This window comes from Denticeps clupeoides, chromosome 1 (genome assembly GCF_900700375.1).
Source record: "Denticeps clupeoides chromosome 1, fDenClu1.1, whole genome shotgun sequence".
Lineage (NCBI taxonomy): Eukaryota > Metazoa > Chordata > Actinopteri > Clupeiformes > Denticipitidae > Denticeps > Denticeps clupeoides.
In genome coordinates, this window is record NC_041707.1 from 15212486 (window position 1) to 15234268 (window position 21783).

General features: G+C 42.6%; 1 protein-coding gene and 1 non-coding gene across 2 annotated transcripts; both read left to right on the top strand.

The window, feature by feature from the left end:
• On the top strand, window positions 1–12375 carry LOC114785388 (NACHT, LRR and PYD domains-containing protein 3-like). Its single transcript, XM_028971605.1, is given in 17 exon segments — window positions 1–18; window positions 157–251; window positions 506–652; window positions 1399–1497; window positions 2376–2474; window positions 2863–2945; window positions 3422–5246; window positions 5439–5592; window positions 5594–5613; window positions 5681–5854; window positions 6257–6433; window positions 6528–6701; window positions 6784–6954; window positions 8894–9064; window positions 9348–9518; window positions 10974–11150; window positions 11295–12375. Coding segments are annotated over 15 exon segments (3669 nt in total). The 5' UTR covers window positions 1–18; window positions 157–251; window positions 506–509; the 3' UTR covers window positions 11326–12375.
• Window positions 12376–13937: 1562 nt separating this feature from the next.
• On the top strand, window positions 13938–14019 carry trnas-gcu (transfer RNA serine (anticodon GCU)). The gene has a single exon. It is a non-coding gene; the product is annotated as a tRNA-Ser (tRNA).
• The last annotated feature ends 7764 nt before the right edge of the window (window positions 14020–21783 follow it).

Below are 21783 nucleotides of genomic sequence, written 5' to 3' on the forward strand. Positions count from 1 at the left end.
AACAACCCAGTGGGTCAGGTGAGTGTGGCTGGAGGTGTGATTTTACCGATAGTCGTGTATATTAATGATCTGTTAAACAGAACGAACGAATGTGTTGTACTGTCAGTGTCAGAACAGGAATAACTATTTTTGGCTGTTTGTCGGCATCCTTTGAAGACTTCATGTTTATCTTGGACACAACAAAATGCACAAAACTTTGAAGGAAATGAAAGGCGGAAACTAATAAACTCACGAGCCAGCACCAAAAAACGGTAAGTAAAAGAAGGTTTGAATTTATTTATGTGTCTAATTGTCCATCATTAATAAAACTGACCATATTTACCATTAATGAGAAATATTTCACTTTGCTGGAGCTCCAGCAACACAATGAGCTTCTTAACTTTGTGACACTGGTACCAGGTTTTAGAATCTGGTCACAGGTCATTGGTGGCCCAGTATCTCAGCATGAATGTTTATCAGGGCTTCACCAGCATTATCCGATTGACAGTTTGCCCCATGTGTCCAGAGGCATGCATGCACCTGAAATGAGTGTCTCTGGGGACAGTGAGAAGGGGGACACCGGTCCCACATGCAGACCAGAGTCTCCAGTGGCCAGCTTGCCCACTGTGGAGTCTGACCTTCGCAACTTCAGTGGCTTCCCTGATGACCAGAGGTGGGAACGTGAATGAGTGTTGTGAAGTGCATTTTAAAACACTGCGACATGAGAGGTGAAATAGATGCAGGAGAGACAAATCAGAGTTTTAGCCCTATAGGTTATTTTACATCCATTAACCAGGTTATTTGCTAAAAACGAATTATACTGACTGTATGGTCTGAATCAAAACCAAAATCAATGCATGTAGTGACATACTCAAACATAATACACACACAGAGTTGAGTCAGACAAGGTAAAAGCTAAATTTAATCTTACAAGTGGCAGACTGGCTGAACTGGTGTACCAGCAAATATTCTGTTTATGCAGAAATGGTGTGTAGTTTTACAGGAAAACAATAAAACAATGACATTTAAGTGTCATTTTTAGGGTGATGATACAGTCTCCTGTGCTAGTCCTGTTATTGTAGATAATTATTACTCAGAGTAAAATGATTTTACTCCCCATACCCCACAAATAATAAGAGGTGCTGGACTCATCCACATCCACACCTCTTTAAATCTTGATATGATGACCAACTTCAAGCAAATATACCATCAGACCCTAGATATCAGTGATAAAAAATAAATCATGGGCACATAATCTGATCAATTTTGCTGGCTGTCAAAATGCAGCGTGTTCATGCAAGATATTGCATGATCATTCACTTGCTCCAAACAAGCCATGGAACTGCCTTGGCAGGAAAAAATGTGTCACTGGGATCATGAGATGCCAGTGATACCATGACATTTAACTGTCATTTTTAGGGCGACGTCTCCTGTGCCCAGCTGTATTTCAATGAGGAGTGAGAAATCCTTGACTCAACCCCCTTACTTCAGTGGAGAGTGTGTGCCCTTTGACAAGAGGTGAGAAACAGATCATGTAGTTTGGTGACTTAAGTCAGACCTTGTGGAGAAATTAATGAAACAAATGCATGCAAACCTCAGCATCCAGTTTGCTCACTGTGGAGTCTGACCTTCGCAACTTCAGTGGCTTCCCTGATGACCAGAGGTGGGAACGTGAATGAGTGTTGTGAAGCACATTTTAAAACACTGCGACATGAGAGGTAAAATAGATGCAGGAGAGACAAATTAGAGTTTTAGCCCTATAGGTTATTTTACATCCATTAACCAGGTTATTTGCTAAAAACGAATTATACTGACTATATGGTCTGAATCAAAACCAAAATCAAGAGGAGACGTACTTGAACATAATACACACAGTTGAGTCAGACAAGGCAAAAGCTAAATTTAATCTTACAAGTGGCAGACTGGCTGAACTGGTGTACCAGGAAATATTCTGTTTATTCGGAGATGGTTTGGAGTTTTACAGGAAAACAGTAATACAATGACATTTAAGTGTCATTTAAGTGTCATTTTTAGAATGATGCAGTCTCATGTGCTAGTCCTGTTATTGTAGATAATTATTGTTCAGAGTAAAATGATTTTACTCCCCATACCCCACAAATAATAAGAAGTGCTAGACTCATCCACACCTCTTTAAATCTTGATATGATGACCAACTTAAAGCAAACATACCATCAGACCCTAGATATCAGTGATAAAAAATAAATCCATGGCACATAATCTGATACATTTTTCTGGCTGTCAAAATGCAACGTGTTCATGCAAGATATTGCATGATCATTCACTGGCTCCAAACAAGCCATGGAACTGCAGGAAAAAATTTGTCACTGGGATCATGAGACGCCAGTGATACCATGACATTTAACTGTCATTTTTAGGGCGACGTCTCCTGTGTCCAGCTGTATTTCAATGAAGAGTGCGAAATCCTTGACTCAACCCCCTTACTTCAGTGGAGAGTGTGTGCCCTTTGACAAGAGGTGAGAAACAGATCATGTAGTTTGGTGACTTAAGTCAGACCTTGTGGAGAAATTAATGAAACAAATGCAGGGAAAACTCAGCATCCAGACTCCTTCTTGTAAAGTAGATATCTAAACAATGTTTATACACAATCAATTATGATTCGTTTACTAAACCACATTTTAATAAATGTTAATAACTTCATGCATGTTTTTGCCTTTTAAAGCCTTAAGAGTGCAGAGCAGAGTGCAGAGGTCATTTAATGTTTTGGTTTTCATCTGCTTCCGCATTCCAATTGATGTCACATAACCGGTTCATGTGACACATCCTGCTGAAAAACAGACTCCTCTATAGTTTGATAGTTAAATAGCTGTTGAATGTCCCCTCTGTCCTCCTGTGTCTCTGCAGTGGGTCAAAGACTGAAACACACACCTCAGTACACCAGGGCTTAATAACCAACAACTGTAGTGTCAGAAGGAGCACAAATACAAGTAAGTATTTTGTTAGTTTTCCACCTGATTGTGCCAAGTGCCATTTTAAGACATGTAGTATTGTACCTTAATAGCAGATTTCAAATTGTTTCATCGGCTGTTCTTGAATATATCAAATTGAGTAATGTACCACATAGACACCATCCATGTGTGGATTAACATGTTAGCTAGATTCAAGTTGGGGCTTTACAATGATCCTGTATTTTTTGTCCTTCAAAGCCATTGTTGACTAGTCTTAGACTAAAGGAATCGAAAACTGTAATGTTTTCCTTTAGACTAATGACTGGGCTTAATTCATGAATTGAAACTGACCCATTGTCAAAAAATCCTATCCTATATCTGCCTACTAATCGCAGTTCTTAAGAATCATGTGGAAGTCTTATTGGTGTCCTAAACACTGATGTGAATACAAAAGTTTCCAAATTATTCAAAGAATTTTTTTACTGATTTATTTGTTGAACATTCTTTTTCAATAGCAGATGCCCTGTATCAAGTCCTAGTATCTCACAAATCTAGTTTGAAGAGGAGGGTGGAGCACTTATGTGAAGACGTTGTAACACCAGGGAGTGAAACTCTTCTGAACAGCATCTACACAGAGCTCTACATCACAAAGGGAGAGAGTGAAGGGGTGAATGAAGAACACGAGGTTCATCAAATTGAAGCAGCACACAGGAGACAAAGAGGAAGACAAGAAACGCCCATCAAATGCAATGACATCTTTTCTTCCTTTAATGGAGAAGAGAAAAACATTAGGACCGTGATGACCAAGGGTATTGCTGGAATAGGAAAGACTGTGTCGGTGCACAAGTTCATTCTGGACTGGGCAGAGGGAGCAACAAACCAAGATGTAGACTTCATATTTGTGTTTCCCTTCCGTGAAATGAATTTGGTTAAAGACGAAGAATACAGCCTTCATCAGCTCCTGCTGGATTTTTACCCTGAGCTTAAAGAGCTGGATGCCACACTGCTATATGAGAGATGCAAGATTTTATTTATCTTTGATGGTCTGGATGAAAGTAGAATGCAGCTGCATTTTCACAATCAAGAACAGGAGTTGTGTGATGTCACACATACATCATCTGTGGGTGTGGTCCTAACAAATCTGCTGCAAGGGAATCTCCTCCCCTCTGCCCTCATATGGATTACATCAAGACCAGCAGCAGCCAATCAGATTCCGGCTGTGCACATCGGTCAGGTAACAGAATTGCGAGGGTTTAATGACCCCCAGAAGGATGAGTACTTCAGGAAGAGGATCAGAGATCAGGCTCAAGCTGAAAAAATCATCTCCCACATAAAGACATCAAGGAGTCTCTACATTATGTGTCATATACCTGTCTTCTGCTGGATCTCTGCCACTGTACTTCAGGAAATGTTGCACCAGGATGGCAGTAAAGAAATCCCCAGAACGCTTACTGAGATGTTCATCCACCTCCTGATCATCCAGACCAACATGAAGAACCAGAAGTATGATGAGAAGAGTGTGACAGACAGACAGACACTGCTGCAGTCAAATAAAGATGTTATTTTGAAACTGTCTAGACTAGCTTTTAACCAACTGGAGAATGGAAATGTCTTGTTTTATGAAGAAGACCTGACCGAGTGTGACATAGATGTCACCGATGCCACAGTGTATTCTGGGATGTGCACTGAGCTCTTTAAAGAAGAACCTCTGTTTCAGAATAAGAAGATCTTCTGCTTTGTGCATCTGAGCATGCAGGAATTTCTTGCTGCCTTCTTTCTGCTGTACTCCTTTCTGAGCAGCAACATGGAGGTACTGGAGTCTTTTCTCAGAAGAGACTTTTCTCTTTTGTCTTTTCTGCAGTCTCTTCTCAGAAGACAAGAGAGATGCTCTTGGGATGGCTTTCTCAAGGCTGCTGTGGATAAAACCTTACACAGTGATAATGGACAATTGGATCTTTTCCTCCGTTTCCTTCTAGGAATCTCACTGCCGTCCAACCAGAACCTCCTACAAGGCCTGCTGCCCCAAACAGAGAGCAGCTCAGAGAGCCTCCAGAGAACAAGTCAGTACATCAAAGAGAAGATAAGTGAAAATATCTCCACTGAAAGGGCCACAAATCTGTTGCTCTGCCTGCTGGAAATGAAGGACACTTCACTACTTGTGGATATTGAAGGGTTTATGAGATCAGGTAAAAAACTGTCTGCTACCCACTGCTCGGCACTGGCCTACATGATCATGGTATCTGAGGATATCCTGGATGACTTCAACCTGAAGAAATACAACACAGAGACTGCAGGTTGCGAGAGGCTGATTGTAGCAGTGAGGAACTGTAGAAAGGCTCGGTAAGTAACTTGCAAGGCAATTTCAAAACATCTTAGGGATACATTGGTGATGACCAAATCTCATACAACCGTTCCGACTAGGAAAAGGAACAATTCAGAGAAAAAATGATCGCCAGTCAAGGGTGAAGAGCAGTGAGCTGAGCACACATTCATCTAAAAAAGATCATGCCCCCTTCTGTGATCTGTTTGCAGACTGGTTGACTGTGACCTCACTGAGGTGTCGTGTAAGACTGTTGCATCAGCTCTCCAGTCACCAGACTCACACTTGACGGAGCTGAACATGAGTAACAACAACCTGCTGGATTCAGGAGTCAAACACCTCTCTCTGGGGCTGGAGTCTGCATGCAAACAAACTGGAGAGTCTCAGGTTTGTACTGGAGGAGCTGGAACTCTGTGTTCATGCATTATTATGATTATTATGATCTGTCTCCCAGGTTGCATGGCTGCCAGCTCTCAGATGTGAGCTGTTCAGCTCTATCTTCAGCTGTAAGGTCAGCGTTCTCAAGTTTGAGAGTGCTGGACCTAAGTACCAATTTTCTGAAGGACTCAGGAGTGAAACTTCTCTCTAATACACTGCAGGATCCACACTGTAAACTGGAGACACTGCTGTGAGTGGTAATATCAAGACCGAGGATTTGGTGGTTTTTGTCTGTTTCTGTGTATAATATATATTTTTTCAGAAAACATTTATAACAACTATCTGGATGGAATAATCAGACGGGTTTGTGTTGTGAAGCCTTTTATAATTTCTGGTAATATTACACATTTTTCATAAATTTGCTCTGGTGCATCTTGTTCCTGGACAGATCTTACTTCTTTAATTGTTATCCAAACACTTCAATGACAGGACTGAAAAACACATATACATTGGATATTTGTATTGCAGTAGTTTTCATAATTGCTTTAATGACATCAAACCAGTATACCGCACCTCTAAGACACATGATAACTCTTTGGTGTAAGGTTGTTTTCTAATATTTTTAATGATTTTAATGTGTTGTGTATCCTAGGTTACAGGACTGTGACCTCACAGAGGTGAGCTGTGAACATCTGTCCTCAGCCCTCAAATCTAACTCCTCAAAGCTTAAAGAGCTGGACCTGAGCTACAATGAGCAGCTACAGGATTCAGGGGTGACAGTTCTGTGTACAGCACTGGAAGATGCACACTGTCAGCTGCTGAAACTAGAGTGAGTGTTTATATGCATTGGTATAATGCGTCTCTGGAGTTATACACCTCCTCATATTTTATTGTAAAATCTTTCATGATGTTGTTTCTTTAAGGTTACAGAACTGTAACCTGACCGATGTAACCTGTTCAGCCCTGTGCTCAGCTCTCAAATCAAATTCCTCAAGTCTGAGAGAGCTGAACCTGGGTAAGAATAAGCTGCAGGATTCAGGAGTGATATTTCTCTGTAAAGCACTGGAGGATCCACGCTGTAAACTGGAGAAACTATCGTGAGTGCTGATATGAGGACTGAATCACTGTTGTGTGTGTATGGCTGTCTATGTGTTTTATGCATACTTTGGCTTCTCCCAGACTGCAGGACTGTAACCTCTCAAATAAAAGCTGCGCAGTTCTGTGCTCAGCCCTCGGATCAAACACATGTCTGAAGGACCTGAACTTGAGTGACAATGATCTGCAGGATTCTGGAGTGAAACATCTCTTTACTGCACCACAGGAGCCACCCTTTAAACTGGAGAAACTAAAGTGGGTGCAGGATTCAAATTCTTATGTTTGTGTAATATGGTGTGTCAGTTTTTTTGGGGCTGACAGCTTGGCAAGATGGTGGCTAAAGCAACCTGAGAAACTGGAGGAACATGAGCAAAATTACAGCCACATGATTTTACTGGCCATTACAGTCTTGGACAGGTTGTTCATCAGCTCTTTAAGAGAGTTTAAGATCATTTCCCCTTTGCTGTCTGTGATGGCAAGGCCCTTACTGTTGCTGACTGTAACATACAGACAGGTCCATAAATATTGGGATATCAACACAATGTTAACATTTTTGGCTTTACACACCACCACAATGGATATCAAATGAAATGAACAAGGTGTGCTTTAACTGCAGACTATCAGCTTTTATTTGAGGGTATTTACATCCAAATCAGGTGAACGGTGTAGGAATTACAACAGTTTGCATATGTGCCTCCCACTTGTTAAGGGACCAAAAGTAATGGGACAACTGGCTTCTCAGCTGTTCCATGGCCAGGTGTGTGTTATTCCCTCATTATCCCAATTACAATGAGCAGATAAAAGGTCCAGAGTTCATTTCAAGTGTGCTATTTGCATTTGGAATCTGTTGCTGTCAACTGTCAAGATGAGATCCAAAGAGCTGTCACTATCAGTGAAGCAAGCCATCATTAGGCTGAAAAAACAAAAGAAACGTATCAGAGAGATTGCAAAAATATTAGGCGTGGCCAAAACAACAGTTTGGAACATTCTCATAAAGAAGGAACGTACCGGTGAGCTCAGCAACACTAAAAGACCCGGAAGACCACGGAAAACAACTGTCGTGGATGACCAAAGAATCCTTTCCCTGGTGAAGAAAACACCCGTCACAATAGTTGGCCAAATCAAGAACACTCTCCAGGAGGTAGGTGTATCTGTGTCAAAGTCAACAATCAAGAGAAGACTCCACCAGTGTGAATACAGAGGGTTCACCAAAAGATGTAAACCATTGGTGAGCCCCAAAAACAGGAAGGCCAGGTTAGAGTTTGCCCAACAACATCTAAAAAAGCCTTCACAGTTCTGGAACAACATCCTATGGACAGATGAGACCGAGATCAACTTGTACCAGAGTGATGGGAAGAGTATGGAGACGGAAAGGAACTGCTCATGATCCTAAGCATACCACCTCATCACTGAAGCACAGTGCTGGAAATGTCATGGTGTGGGCATGTATGGCTGCCAGTGGAACTGGTTCTCTTGTATTTATTGATGATGTGACTGCTGACAACAGCAGCACGATGAATTCTGAAGTGTTTCGGGCAATATTATCTGCTCACATTCAGCCAAATGCCTCAGAACTCATTGGACGGCGCAGATGGACAATGACCCAAAGCATACTGCAAAAGCAACCAAAGAGTTTTTGAAGGGAAAGAAGTGGACTGTTTTGCAACGGCCAAGTCAATCACCTGACCTGAATCCGATTGAGCATGCATGTCACTTGCTGAAGACAAAACTGAAGGGAAAATGCCCCAGGAACAAGCAGGAACTGAAGACTGTTGCAGTAGTGGCCTGGCAGATGACCCAACATCTGGTGAAGTCTATGTGTTTCAGGCTGTAATTGACTGCAAAGGATTTGCAACCAAGTATTGAAATGTATAAGTTTGATGTATGGTTCTTATGCTGTCCCATTACTTTTTTGGTCCCTTAACAAGTGGGAGGCATATATGCAAACTGTTGTAATTCCTACACCGTTCACCTGATTTGGATGTAAATACCCTCAAATAAAAGCTGACAGTCTGCAGTTAAAGCACATCTTGTTCATTTCATTTGATATCCATTGTAGTGGTGTATAGAGCCAAAAATGTTGACATTGTGTCAATGTCCCAATATTTATGGACCTAACTGTAATTCATAACAAAGGCGGAGGCTGTTTTCTCTGTGCTTATGGAATCCTCAGACATATTCATTCTTCTCTCAGGCTTCAGTGCTGTAACCTCACTGATAAGAGCTGTGAACACCTAGCTTCAGCACTTACATCAATCCTGGTTCTGAAGGAGCTGGACCTGAGTTACAACAATCTAAAGGATTCAGGTGTGAATTTCCTCGCTACAGCAATGAATGAGCGGCGGTGTCAACTGAAGAAACTATGGTGAGTGTTGATATCAGGCCTTAATCATATCTGTGTGTATTTTAGAGGGATTGAGATGTAGCAGTTCAGAGAAGTTACATTAGTTACACTGGTACTACACGACAATGAGTGAGAGTAGACAAACTGTCATTACGTGGTGTGGTGCAACATAAAATAACCTAACGCAGACTAGATACAACCATGACACAAACAAAACATGAGCATCATTCAAGCATTCCCAACGCTTTGTACATCTTCAGGAATGCAGATTTTACATTAACATGGATTGTTATGTTTCTCCCAGGCTCCAGCACTGTAAGATCACTGATAAGGGCTGCTCAGCTCTGTCCTCAGCTTTCAGATCAAATTCAAGTCTGCAAGAGCTGGATGTGAGTAACAATGAGCTAAAGGATACAGGATTGGCAGTTCTCTGTGGAGCACTGGAAGACCCGCAATGTAAACTGAGGAAACTGCAGTGAGTGCAATCTGAACTGAAGAACTATCATTTCTGTAAATGTTTGTGTGGTGTTAGTTACAGAAAGGAATAGGTATCAAATACTTGTGAGATGGAGCCTTCATAGTATCAGTCTCGTTCTTTTAGCACACACCACACATAATATTGAGATCTGGAGAAGTCGCAAGAAAGTCAACGTGATTGTCTACAATCCATTCATTTCCAGTTTGCAGTGATCCATTATCGTGGGTCCACTGCCATTAAGGGCTGTATGGGAATGGGATATATGAATACAGGAGGTCCAGACCATCATACTGCCCCTCCATCATTTTACACGTCCAGCTGACCACATGATGTCAAATATAAAGTGATTCCAGGCCATCTTTATCACATTAGAGCAGCAATGCGTGCACACGTGCCAAAAATCCACAGCCACTTCCAGGACAGCAAAGACACATGACACATCCAGGCATCCAGGCAGTCACAAACTACAATACTAAAACATCTCCCTGTGACAGTGACACCTCCCTACCAGATGCGCTGAATGACATCTATGCACAATTCGACACACAGAACAACAAGACTGCAAGGAAATCCAGTCCTCCTCCCAGTGCTCAGGTGCTGTGTTTAACCATGGCCGACTCAAATGACTCATTGAAAGGCTACTGGATTGTTGACTTGCAAAGAGAACTACTCCCTATTGAACATCAGTTATGAATGAGACCCCAGGGGTCAGAGCCTGTGTGGTGCCCTGTATGAAATACCTGGTATTTCACTGGCCTTACGGTGTGACAAAGTCCACTTTCAGTTGAATTGCCCAGATATTGTTTTATCTAGTATACAATTATGCTATATGTTGAAGCATCTGTAAAAGGTTTATTATACAACTTTTTGAATTGGACCTTAGGAGGTGTCACGACTCGGGGAAGGAAGTGCAGGTGCTAGTAATTTTCAGGAACAAAAGGGAATTCATGGAGAACAGTTAGAAAAGTACCAAAACTAAAACCTGGCATGATGGCCGACAAAAGGAAACATAAGAGGAACTTACATTTACATTTACAGCATTTATCAGACGCCCTTATCCAGAGCGACTTACAATTAGTAGTTACAGGGACAGTCCCCCTGGAGCAACTTAGGGTTAAGTGTCTTGCTCAGGGACACAATGGCAGTAAGTGGGATTCGAACCCAGGTCTTCTGGTTCATAGGCGAGTGTGTTACCCACTAGGCTACTACCACCGAACTTAAACAGACCCTAAGGCATGTGTGTCAAAAATGACCCAAGACTGAGAATTCACAAAGTAAGGTAATGCTACATTAATCAGTCTGTTCTCTTTTACATGGCTCTAATCACGGACACCTAATCAGCAGGCGCTGTCCGTGATTAGAGTCATGTTGTCAGGCTGATCAGTGCATGCTGCAACTTTAGAGATCCTCAAATCCTTGAAATAATCTGATGTATTACTATGTTTCTTCCAGACTGCAGAGTTGTGTCCTCACAGTTAGGAACTGTGAAGTTCTGTCCTCTGCTCTCAGATCAAACACCTTTAGTTTGAGAGAACTGGACCTGAGTTACAATAAGGATCTTCAGCTTTCAGCAGTGAAACTTCTCCTGACCGCATTGGAGGATCCACAGTGTAAACTGGAAAAACTTCTGTAAGTACTGGAACCAGTTATAATTGGTAATACTCTGAACATGTAAAATTCATGCCAGGACTGTATGGTAGGTGTAAAAAAAAATTGACAGTTAAAAGTAGTACGTATGGGCAGGGAAGTGATCTTTATTCTCCTGTCCTACAGAACCAGCTATGGGGATTTAGTCAAATTCTAAGCCTGAGCTGGATGGTGTCTTCTCTGTACTGAAGCAAGCACAGACGTTGAGGACCATCTTCACCTTAACCACACAAACATGATTCTGAATGTTCACTTTCATTTTCACTCACAACCTACTCCACAACTCCTCAGTAAATTGTGTGTTTAGTTAAGAATTTTAAAGAGCATCATGTTGGAAATTTCATATCTTGTAATATTGTAGTGGAATGTGGTGTGAGGGGTTGGAGGCTGGTCAAGGTTTCACCTGAGCAGAAGACTGATGTATTGGTAGATTCCCCCCACGGGGAAGTCTTCCCGATTTTGAAATGTCCATATTCATCTGTATAATTTGGCATTTCATTTCACAGGTAACTATATACATCTGAATTTTGTATGAATATTGTGAATAGTAAGATCTTGATTGTAAATATCTCACGTGTGCATTTCTTCTAGTAAGAATGTTGCTGCAGATAGGTAAAATACTTATGGATATCTGAAATAGACAGCCCAAAAGACATGAATGGGAAATGTGATGTTATTTGTCCTAGGACAAATAATGTAGTGGATGTCTGAAAGGGAAATTGTGGATAGGAATATCTGCATATACCTATCCCTTTCAGCATTTAAACGTTACAACAGCCACTTGTTATCTTAAAGTGTTTAAAGATATCTAAAAATTATTTCCGACTAGGAAGAATAGATTTTCCAGATATCTGGAAATACAATTTGTAGTGGTAATAATGATGAATGGTTCTCGTTTTTTTCTTATTTTCTGTTTCTGTATAAACAGAATCTTTATCTTTAATTAGCATTTTGACTGAGAATGTAGTTGACCACTATACAAACTATTATAACTATCTACAATTAATTACAGATAGGAGTGTGGATTCTTTATATGTTAAACCGCTTGCCATAGTGAATTATGGTGCTACTTGTGGCGTGTAATGACTGTTTTTCAGGTGGTGGCAGTGGCCGCCTGGAATCAGAATTTTCTGTTACAATATTTAAACCTCATATGTTTCTTTAGAAATCATCAAAAAGTGTCTGTCAAATAAAATGTATACATTAATATTTTTTCCACTTTTTTCAGTCTTCTAGGACTACTTCAGCCTGAAACATAGATATCATATATGAATCATTTTTGTGTTTTTTTAACTTTTTCTAACTGTTCTTAGACCCTGATAGGGGTCAAAAATGTGCAGGATCAATGATTAAAGTGAAGTGATTGTCACACGTGATACATAGCAGCACAGCACACAGTGCACACAGTGAAATTTGTCCTCTGCATTTAACCCATCACCCCGAGTGAGCAGTGGGCAGCCATGACAGGCACCCGGGGAGCAGTGCGTGGGGACGGTGCTTTGCTCAGTGCACCTCAGTGGTACCTTAGCAGATCGGGATTCGAACCAGCAACCTTCTGATTACGGGGACGCTTCCTTAACCACTAGGCCACCACTGCCCCCTTTTGACACATTGTTTATTTTTTTGCTGTGTCAGATTAAAGTTTAATATCTTATAGTTATATATGGTGATTGCTACTAGAACAATATGTTTTATATACCACTAAATACATTAAAAACACAAGATTTGATAAGAAAAACAAGAAAAAAATTATAAAGATGAACATCAATGAATATGAATATTGAAAACTGAAAGAGACAGCAAGAGCATATGTGTCTGGTAGTTAGAGTCCAGCAGTAGGGTACACACGTCATGGAGAGCAGAGGCTGCAAATGGACAGACTGTGCACCTTGCACATGAATTTCCTGCATTTGATGCACGTTCTTCCTGCTTTGTGTTTTCTCTCACTACAAAGTCACACTGCAACCTGTGCTTACTGGTGTAAGAGGGGCCTGCAGCAGCACTCTGCAGATTAACAACCATTCCTGCAGCGGCAGATGAGCGGAGAAGGCGCTCTCTTTTTTGAATTTGTGGAGTAACCAGCTTTTCTCCCACATCTGCAATGAAGAGCCTCCTCCTACATGCTTTCTTCTGCTGCCAAGATAGCTTGATGGAAGTTCACAGGACATATGCATTGTAGAGAGAAATGTCAACTACACTGTGGAAGAAGGCCAGTGGCCACCGATTGGTTTTCCTCCTGTAGGAGTAGGTGGCAACAACCTAAAAAAAAAACATGAGAACATACATAAATTATCCAATTATTTATTCTCATGATATAAATATGCACATGATATAGTCTTATTATGCTAAAAAAATTCTACACTTCTTTTAGATAAAAATATTTTAAAAATGCATAACCAATGCATAATGGCACCTACCTCTCATCACTTGTCCCTGGACTGCTGTGTTTGGTGCTTAGGAGCAGCACATTCTTGCCCCGTTGAGGGATGTAAGAGACCAGTGTGGTGGTCTTTGTAAATGCAAAAGTGAAGAGAAGACCGTTCTCGCTCTTGACTGGAGCAAATGGGGGGGAAGCTTAGGTCTGCTGCTTCTAATTGTCCCAACCAGGGCCATTTTCCTCCTTTGCCAGACGCGCTTATCCAGAGCAACTAATATCAATCATGTATCAATCAATTATCATCAATATTTCATAGAGTTCACTAGGAATCAGTCTGTAAATAACATTCGATGAATGACCCATCTCTCCAGATCACCCAACCGGTAAACTGTGACAAGGTGGCCGAGTGGTTAAGGTGATGGACTGCTAATCCATTGTGCTCTGCACGCGTGGATTCGAATCCCATCCTCGTCGTGAGTCTATTGAAGGCAGATAATAGACTGTGCAGTTACTTTTGGACCTTGTATGGAAGCTTTTATTGGACTTAATTATTTGCAACTCACAAATAAATTTTGATATCCAGAAATATTTCAGTATCCACAAATATGTATTTTTAGAATTGCATTTCATAAAATCATATCCACAAAAATCATATGCACAGCGTTTTGTACACGTGAAAAGCGCTTTAATTTCCTGTGCTTTTGTGTATCTCGTCACATTTGTGATTCCGCCTCTGTGCATTTGTGGATTTTTGTCCAATTCGTACCGCGACAGAAAAAAATCCCCACGTGGGTGAATTTATTCGCTTCACCAGAAGGTGGCGCCTGAAACAGACGCATTGAAACTGTAAGAATTCTGTACAGTCAACTTTCTGATGAAGACTTAGACATTCTTTTTTCCAGTATAAAGGAAGCCATGCCACATGCTGGATATCGCTTGGTAAAGCAACTTCAGTATTTCAGTATTTCCAGTATTTCAAAGTACGAGCCTCAATGCATCGAGTAGATACAGCTGGCAGCTTATCCAGACTTGGACAAATGGGTTTAAAAAGTGATTGTCACTTGTGATATCCTGCAGCACAGCACACGGTGCACACAGTGAAATTTGTCCTCTGCATTTAACCCATCACCCTGAGTGAGCAGCCATTGCAGGCGCCTGGGGAGCAGTGTGTGGGGACGGTGCTTTGCTCAGTGGCACCTTGGCGGATCGGGATTCGATCCCAAGCCTTGGATTGAATGTAGTGGACCTGCTGGATCAAAACTTTTGAGTCTACTTGTGCTGGAATTGTTACATGGGATGTTCTGCCACGTCCTTTTGTCTTTGCAACTCACACCGCCTTTAAGGGGGACGTGAACAGTTACATTTGACCTTTTTATGTTAGGCTTATGATTCATATAGGACTTTGAAGTACTAAAACCATATTTTATGCATCGTCTGATTGGGTATCCACTGGACTGAATATCTTTTATGATCAGTTGTTGTACTTGTTAAAACACTGTTTTAAAATAAACAAATTGTGAGTGTGTGTGTGCTGTAGAAATTTATTTTGTGAACGCATTTTTGTAACTCGGATGAATTTGAACATTTATTTGAAATATCTGCATGGTGACCATTTTTTCTATGATGGAAAGGATTTCATCTTTAACATCTAAAACATGTTTATTTTGAACCTTGTTTTATATTCACAAATGTGCTGAACAGATACACAATATTTGCCAATTCAAGCTATATTTCACTTTCAGTGGACTCAGGGCCATCCAGATTGTGGACATTTACAAAGTCTTAGAACCGTCTTGTTTGTGTGCCCTTTTTTCCATTATTGCACACTTTTGTTGGGTTGAGAATATTAACGTTACCGAGTCTTCGTTTCCATGCGCCTGCACCAGGCGCCACCTGCTGGTGAAGCGAGTAAATTCACCCACGTGTGGATTTTTTTTTTCTGTATATGATTTTACGCGGCACGGGGCAGTGGTGGCCTTTCGGTTAAGGAAGTGGCTCCGTAATCAGAAGGTTGCCGGTTCAAATCCGCCAAGGTGCCACTGATCAAAGTACTGTCCCCACACACTGCTCCCCGGGCACCTGTCATGGCTGCCCACTGCTCACTCAGAGTGATGGGATAAATGCAGAGGACAAATTTCACTGTGTGCACTGTGTGCTCTGCTGCTGTGTATCACATGTGACAATCACTTCACTTTTTTTTTTTAAATAACATGCACACTGATGCATTTATGGATTTTTTTCCCTACAGATCACGCACGGAACAACATGGATAAAAATCCACAAATGCACAGAGGCGAAGACACAAATATGACGCGATCCACAAATGCACAGGAAAAGGTGTACAAATGTTTAAAGCGCTTTTCACGTGTACAACACGCTGTGCATATTTGTGGATATGTTTTTACGAAACGCAAATCTAAAAAAACATATGTGGATACTGAAATATTTGTAAATATCAACATTTATTTATGAATTGTTTTCTGTGAGTTGCAAATAATTAAGTCCAATAAAAGCTTCCATAAAGCTTCCTTGCACCAATTTTTCTAAACTGTGACGAGGTGGCCGTTTGGGTTTGAATCCCATCCTTCTTGTGCATCAATTGTATTTGAAGAACTTTCAGGTTCAATATTCTGTCCTTAATAGGATGGTAGTAGCCTAGTGGGTAACACACTCGCCTATGAACCAGAAGACCCAGGTTCAAACCCTGCTTACTACCATTGTGTCCCTGAGCAAGATGCCTAACCCTGTTGCTCCAGGGGGACACTGTCCCTGTAACTACTGATTGTAAGTCAGTCTGGATAAGGGTGTCTAATAAATACTGTAAATGTAAACAATTAGTATTTCATTTAAAGGCAGGTTTTCAGCCTGTGTTTGAACATCCTTGCTGTTCAAACAGCTGATACTCTTCCTGACGTATTTATTCAGTCTTAGGACTGGCATTAAGAAATAAACTTTCCCTTTTCACCTTATTATCATTTCAGATATATGAAAGTGAAGTTATTGTCATTGTGAAACTGAAATGAAATGAGTTCTCTGCAATTAACCATCAAACCACCACCCTTGGTGAGCAGTGGGCAGCCATGACAGGTGCCCGGGGAGCAGTGTGTGGGGACGGTGCTTTTGCTCAGTGGCAGGGTTGCTTCCACTGCCCCTAATGTTAGACAGTGAAACTAAATAGCATTTGTAACAATGTACTAAGTTACATACTGACAAAGTGCATGTGTGCAACACAGACAAACTGGCCTGCATGATGATTTTATTAAATTTTCAAGACACTGTCAGTACAACAGTATACACAGAATACCTTGTACTGAAATAATGTTTCACACAAACCCCCCCATAGTGCATTCATAAAAAAATACACACTAAACTATACTAACTAAAGCTTAAATACTGTAAAAGTTTGTCTACGAGAGAAAAGTAGAACTTTTCTGTACAATGAACAGGTCAAACAGGACATGTCAGGGATGACAACGTTGTGTAGGACGTTTGTGACTGGATATGTTGGGTATTTCAAAACAGGACACACAAGACCAGACAAACATGTGCTAAATGAGTTTAGATGTGCAAAAATCAGGTGCATAATGCTGGAAGTGTATTGTTGTTGAGTTTAACAGTGTTCTGGTGATGGCGGTGCATTGAGAGCTCTGACTGCTCGTGGGAAGAAGCTCTTGCAGTGTCTGGCAGTTACAGTTCTGATGCTGCGAACTGTCTGCCAGATGGTAGGAGGGAGAACAGGGTATGTGAGGGGTGGTGAGAGTCCTTTATTCTCTTCCGAGCTCATCGGATGAGGTGTTCCTCGTAGAGCTTGGAGATGGGTGGAAGTCGAACCCTGATGATGCGCTCTGCAGTCTTCACTATCCGCTGCAGGGCCTTCTGCTCAGCAGCAGTGCAGTTTCTGTACGATGGGAGGAGGGATGGTGGCCTTCTTCAGATTCCTGAGAAAGTACAGACGTTGCTGGGCTTTCTCTGTGGTGGAGGTGGTGTTGAGGTTCCAGGAGAGGTTGTCTGTCATGTGCACACCCATGACAGTTGGTTTCTTCCTGAAGTTGACAATCACCTCTTTGGTCTTGGTGACCTTGAGAGTCAGGTTGTTGCTCTGGCACCAATCTACCAGATGTTTTATCTCCTCTCTGTAAGCAGACTCATTGTTGTTGGTGATGAGCTCCACTACTGTTGTTTCATCTGCGTACTTGATCATGTGGTTCGAGCTGTACTTTGCAGCACAGTCGTGTGTCAGCAGAGTGAGCAGCAGTGGGCTGAGCAGCATCCCTGTGGGGAACCACCGACTGAGGCCTGTCTGTTAGGAAGTCCAAGATGTGGAGCAGATTGACCGGTAGGCTAACTGAAGCTGGGTCTTCATGTGCCTCAGAACCAGCCTCTCAAAGCACTTCATAATGATGGGTGTGAGTGCTATGGGCCAGTAGTCATTGAGGCAGGACACAGTTGACGTCTTTGGCACTGGGATGATCTTGGTGGTTTTGAGGCACTTAGGTACCACGGCTGAACTCAGCGATGTGTTGAAGATATCTGTGAAGATGTCTGCAATCTGGTCAGCACACTAATGTAGCATCCAACCAGGAATGTTATCTTGTCCTGCTGCTTTCTGCAGGTTGACTCTGGTGGGTCATCCTGACATCTCCCGTGGAAAGAAAGGCCCTCATCATTGGGAGAGGGAGTCGTTTTCCTCGTGGCTCCCTGATCTCTGCCTCAAACCGTGCAAAGAAGTCGTTCAGCTCATATGGCAGGGAGAGGTCACTGCTGCAGGCCTGATCTGTTGGCTTGTAGTCCGAGATGGTTTGGATTCCCTGCCACATGCGCCGTGTGTCCTTTCAAGATGTGAAGTGGCTGTTGATTTTTTCTGCATAAGCTCGCTGTGCCTTCTTAATGCCCATGACAGGTTGGCTCTGGCTGTAGAATAAGCCTCTTTGTCTTTGGACTGGAAGGCAGAGTCGCTGATTTTTACCAGGTTGCGCAGCTTAGCAGAGAACCAGGGTCTGTGGTTTGGACGGGTGATGACGGCCTTGGAGATGGTGACATCCTCAACACACTTTCTGATGTAGCTGGTGACTGAGGTTGTGTACTCCTCAGAGTGGTCACACCTCTAAACATCTCCCAGTCTGTGGAGGGCAGAGATGGTCCCCTGGGGCCAAGTTCTCACCTCTCTGATGGCTGGTCTGAACTGCCTGTATGGAGTCGGAGTATGGAGATGTGGTCTGATTGTCCGAGGTGGGGGATGGGTGTAGCCTTGTATGCACGCTGGATGTTTGCATAAACAAGCTCTAACATCCTGTTGCAAAGATAATGTTGGAATTATACTGCATACTGCAATGCTGATCACAGAAGTGAACTCTCTCGGGATGTAGAACAGTCTCCATCTGACTCAGCTCTACGAGCTCCGAACAGTGCACAGAGATGATCACAGCATTCCTCAGTTAGTCACGTTTATTGTCCAAAGAGCGCACATTGGAGAGGAGCAGCGACAGACCCGCGGGTCGGCATGGATCCCGACTCGCTTGCTGTGCTTTTGACCTCCTCATGCACCACTTTCGGAAAACTTCCTGGCAGCCGCGGGGTCTTGGTGTTGCGTGGTCCATTGCTTGGAGCCTGGAGGATGCACGTCTCTCCAACATGTCTTCATCAGGCTTGGTTAGATGGTGATTTCCAAGGTTGAGAAGTTGTAGACTATTGAAAAGTGAAAGTGAAGTGATTGTCATTGTGATACACAGCACAGTACATGGTGCTCACAACGAAATGTTCTCTGCTTTTAAGCATCACCCTTAGTGAGCAGTGGCAGGTGCCAGGGGAACAGTGTGTGGGGACGGTGCTCTGCTCAGCGGCGCCTTGGCTGATCGGGATTCGAACTGGCATCCTTCATTAGTAGTCATGACTATTAGGTGTGTGTGTGTGTGTGTGTGAGAGAGAGAGAGAGAGAGAGAGAGAGAGAGAGAGAGAGAGAGAGAGAGAGAGAGAGAGAGAGAGAGAGAGAGAGAGAGAGAGAGAGAGAGAGAGAGAGAGAGAGAGAGGAGACGAAGAGCGATAGAGAAGAGATAGTAGAGAGAGTCGGAGAAGCTAGTATAGATCTAGAGTCATCTAGACTAGAGCTCGATCTCTTAGAGAGAAGCGCACGAGCTCGAGAGAGGAGAGACAGACAATACTCAAGGCTGAAGGTAGAGATTCCCAGAGATACCCCTGACACATGAAAAAACATAAAAAGAGTCTGATGTTGAGCGTTACCCTTACAGGTTTGTCATGGTCACAATATGCTGCAGGATTTCATCTGTCAACCGCAGTTTAAAACTGGACATTGTGTCAAAGAGTCGGGCAGTGGACATAGTGTGTAGGTCCTGGGATCAAACCTGTAGCAGCTGGGACATAGCGGAGTGTCTCAGAACTTGTGGAACTATTTTTCCATTTTTGGAAGTCCATGCCCGCTCAGATGCTTCATCCATCTCCTCTGCGCTCTCATAATCAGACGAGTCTTCAGTAAAGTCGGTCAACTGGTCTGTTTCCACCGCTGAGTCCTTCTCTATTGTCTGTATCAGTCTAAGGGTGTACTCACACTAGGCAATTTGAACCGTGCGCCCGAGTGCGCCGAGCCGTGCCCGGGCGTGGTTCGTTTAGCCGGCCCTGGCCCGGTTGGAAGAGGTGCGCCCGGGCGCGGTTCACTAGGACTCGGACACTAACCGTGCTGAAGCACAGAACAGTACGCCTGATGTCACGTTTTTTGCAACGTTCCAAAACCAACATGGGGGGGAAAGGGTCGCTTTTGGCTGCAGAGGTGCAATGTTTGTTGGAAATTTGGGCAGATGAGAGCATACAACAACAGCTGGACAAAACTCATAAAAACTCTGATATATTTCGCAAAATCCGGGATTCCATTGCGATCAGCGAGAGCGCCGCTCTTTCTGTTTATCCTGAAACCCCGCCCACCATAATGATGTAAGTGTGCTCCGGCACGAATGGTGAAAGCATATGTGAGTGCAGGCCAGAGGGGGAGTGGGGAGGGGGGACAATTGTACTCGGGCCCGGTTCACGGCAACCGTGCCTAGTGTGATTACACCCTCAGAGTCCTTGGATGAGGGGCCATCCTCACATTCAGAATTCACGACCATGTCCAGATCTTCCTGTGTGCTGTATTGTATTGCCATATACAAAATGACACACACGCTACTGATCACATTTATAACATTGACTGCACTGCATCTGCATAAACAAGCGCCCTGAGTCAGACACAACAATCCAGTTTAGTTTTGGTTCTCGCTCCTCATCCTGACTAGTTTACCAGGCAGGGCGAGGACTTCTAACAGAGAAGACGTTGGACACACCATCAATCCAAAATCAATACTGATGCACATTAATCATTTCATTAGGAAGGTATCCTTACACATACTAAATACATTTTGTATAAAAAAGTTAAGAATTTGCTGCATGCGTTGAGAAAGAAAGGGTTGCGCCACGTGGTGGACACCAATGTGAAATTAAGTTAGGAGCCTTAGGGATGAAATTAAGTCTTAAAAATAAGGATTGCGTTCATTAGCAGTGTTGGGTAATATTATTACTTTTTTACTGATTTCAGTAACTAGTAGTGTAAGGCATTACTCATCTGAAAATTGTAATATTATTACAGTTTTCCCAAGCTAGTTACTTGCGTTACATTTGCCAGTAGCACCTTCATCACACACAAGGCACACAACACAGAGAACAGAAGGGAAGGGGAGGGGGCGTGAACGGAACAGTGATTGGTCTGGGTTTGGCACGAGGGATCATTTACCATCACCGATTGGTCGACACCCGGCAGCAGCGCGGCACCTGCAAAGACAGATGGGAAAAATGGAAGCGTCAACAACGGCAAGCTCTTTTTCAGAGGAAGGTTCCCAGCAACAGAAAGCTAGTTTCGACGGGAGGAGATTCAGTCATCATTAAGCATGTTGCCTCGTACTAACTAGAAGAAATGTTACCTCTTTCTACCGTCGAATCGCTGTCTTTTCGAAAGATAATCTGCAAAATACCGATAGCAGGGACCGATTGCACAAGTACAGTTGTTTGTAGTTATTTGTGCTAGACAGTGCCAGTCTTTTGTTGGTGTAATAAAGACCCTAAAGGACACTCCTCCTTTGTATGTTCTCCCTCCATCTGATGCATCTCAGGCAATTATAGAGTAATTAAGAAAAAAAATTTAACTAGTAATATAACTAGATACTTTCTCCAGGGAGTAATAAAGTAAAGTAAGGCATT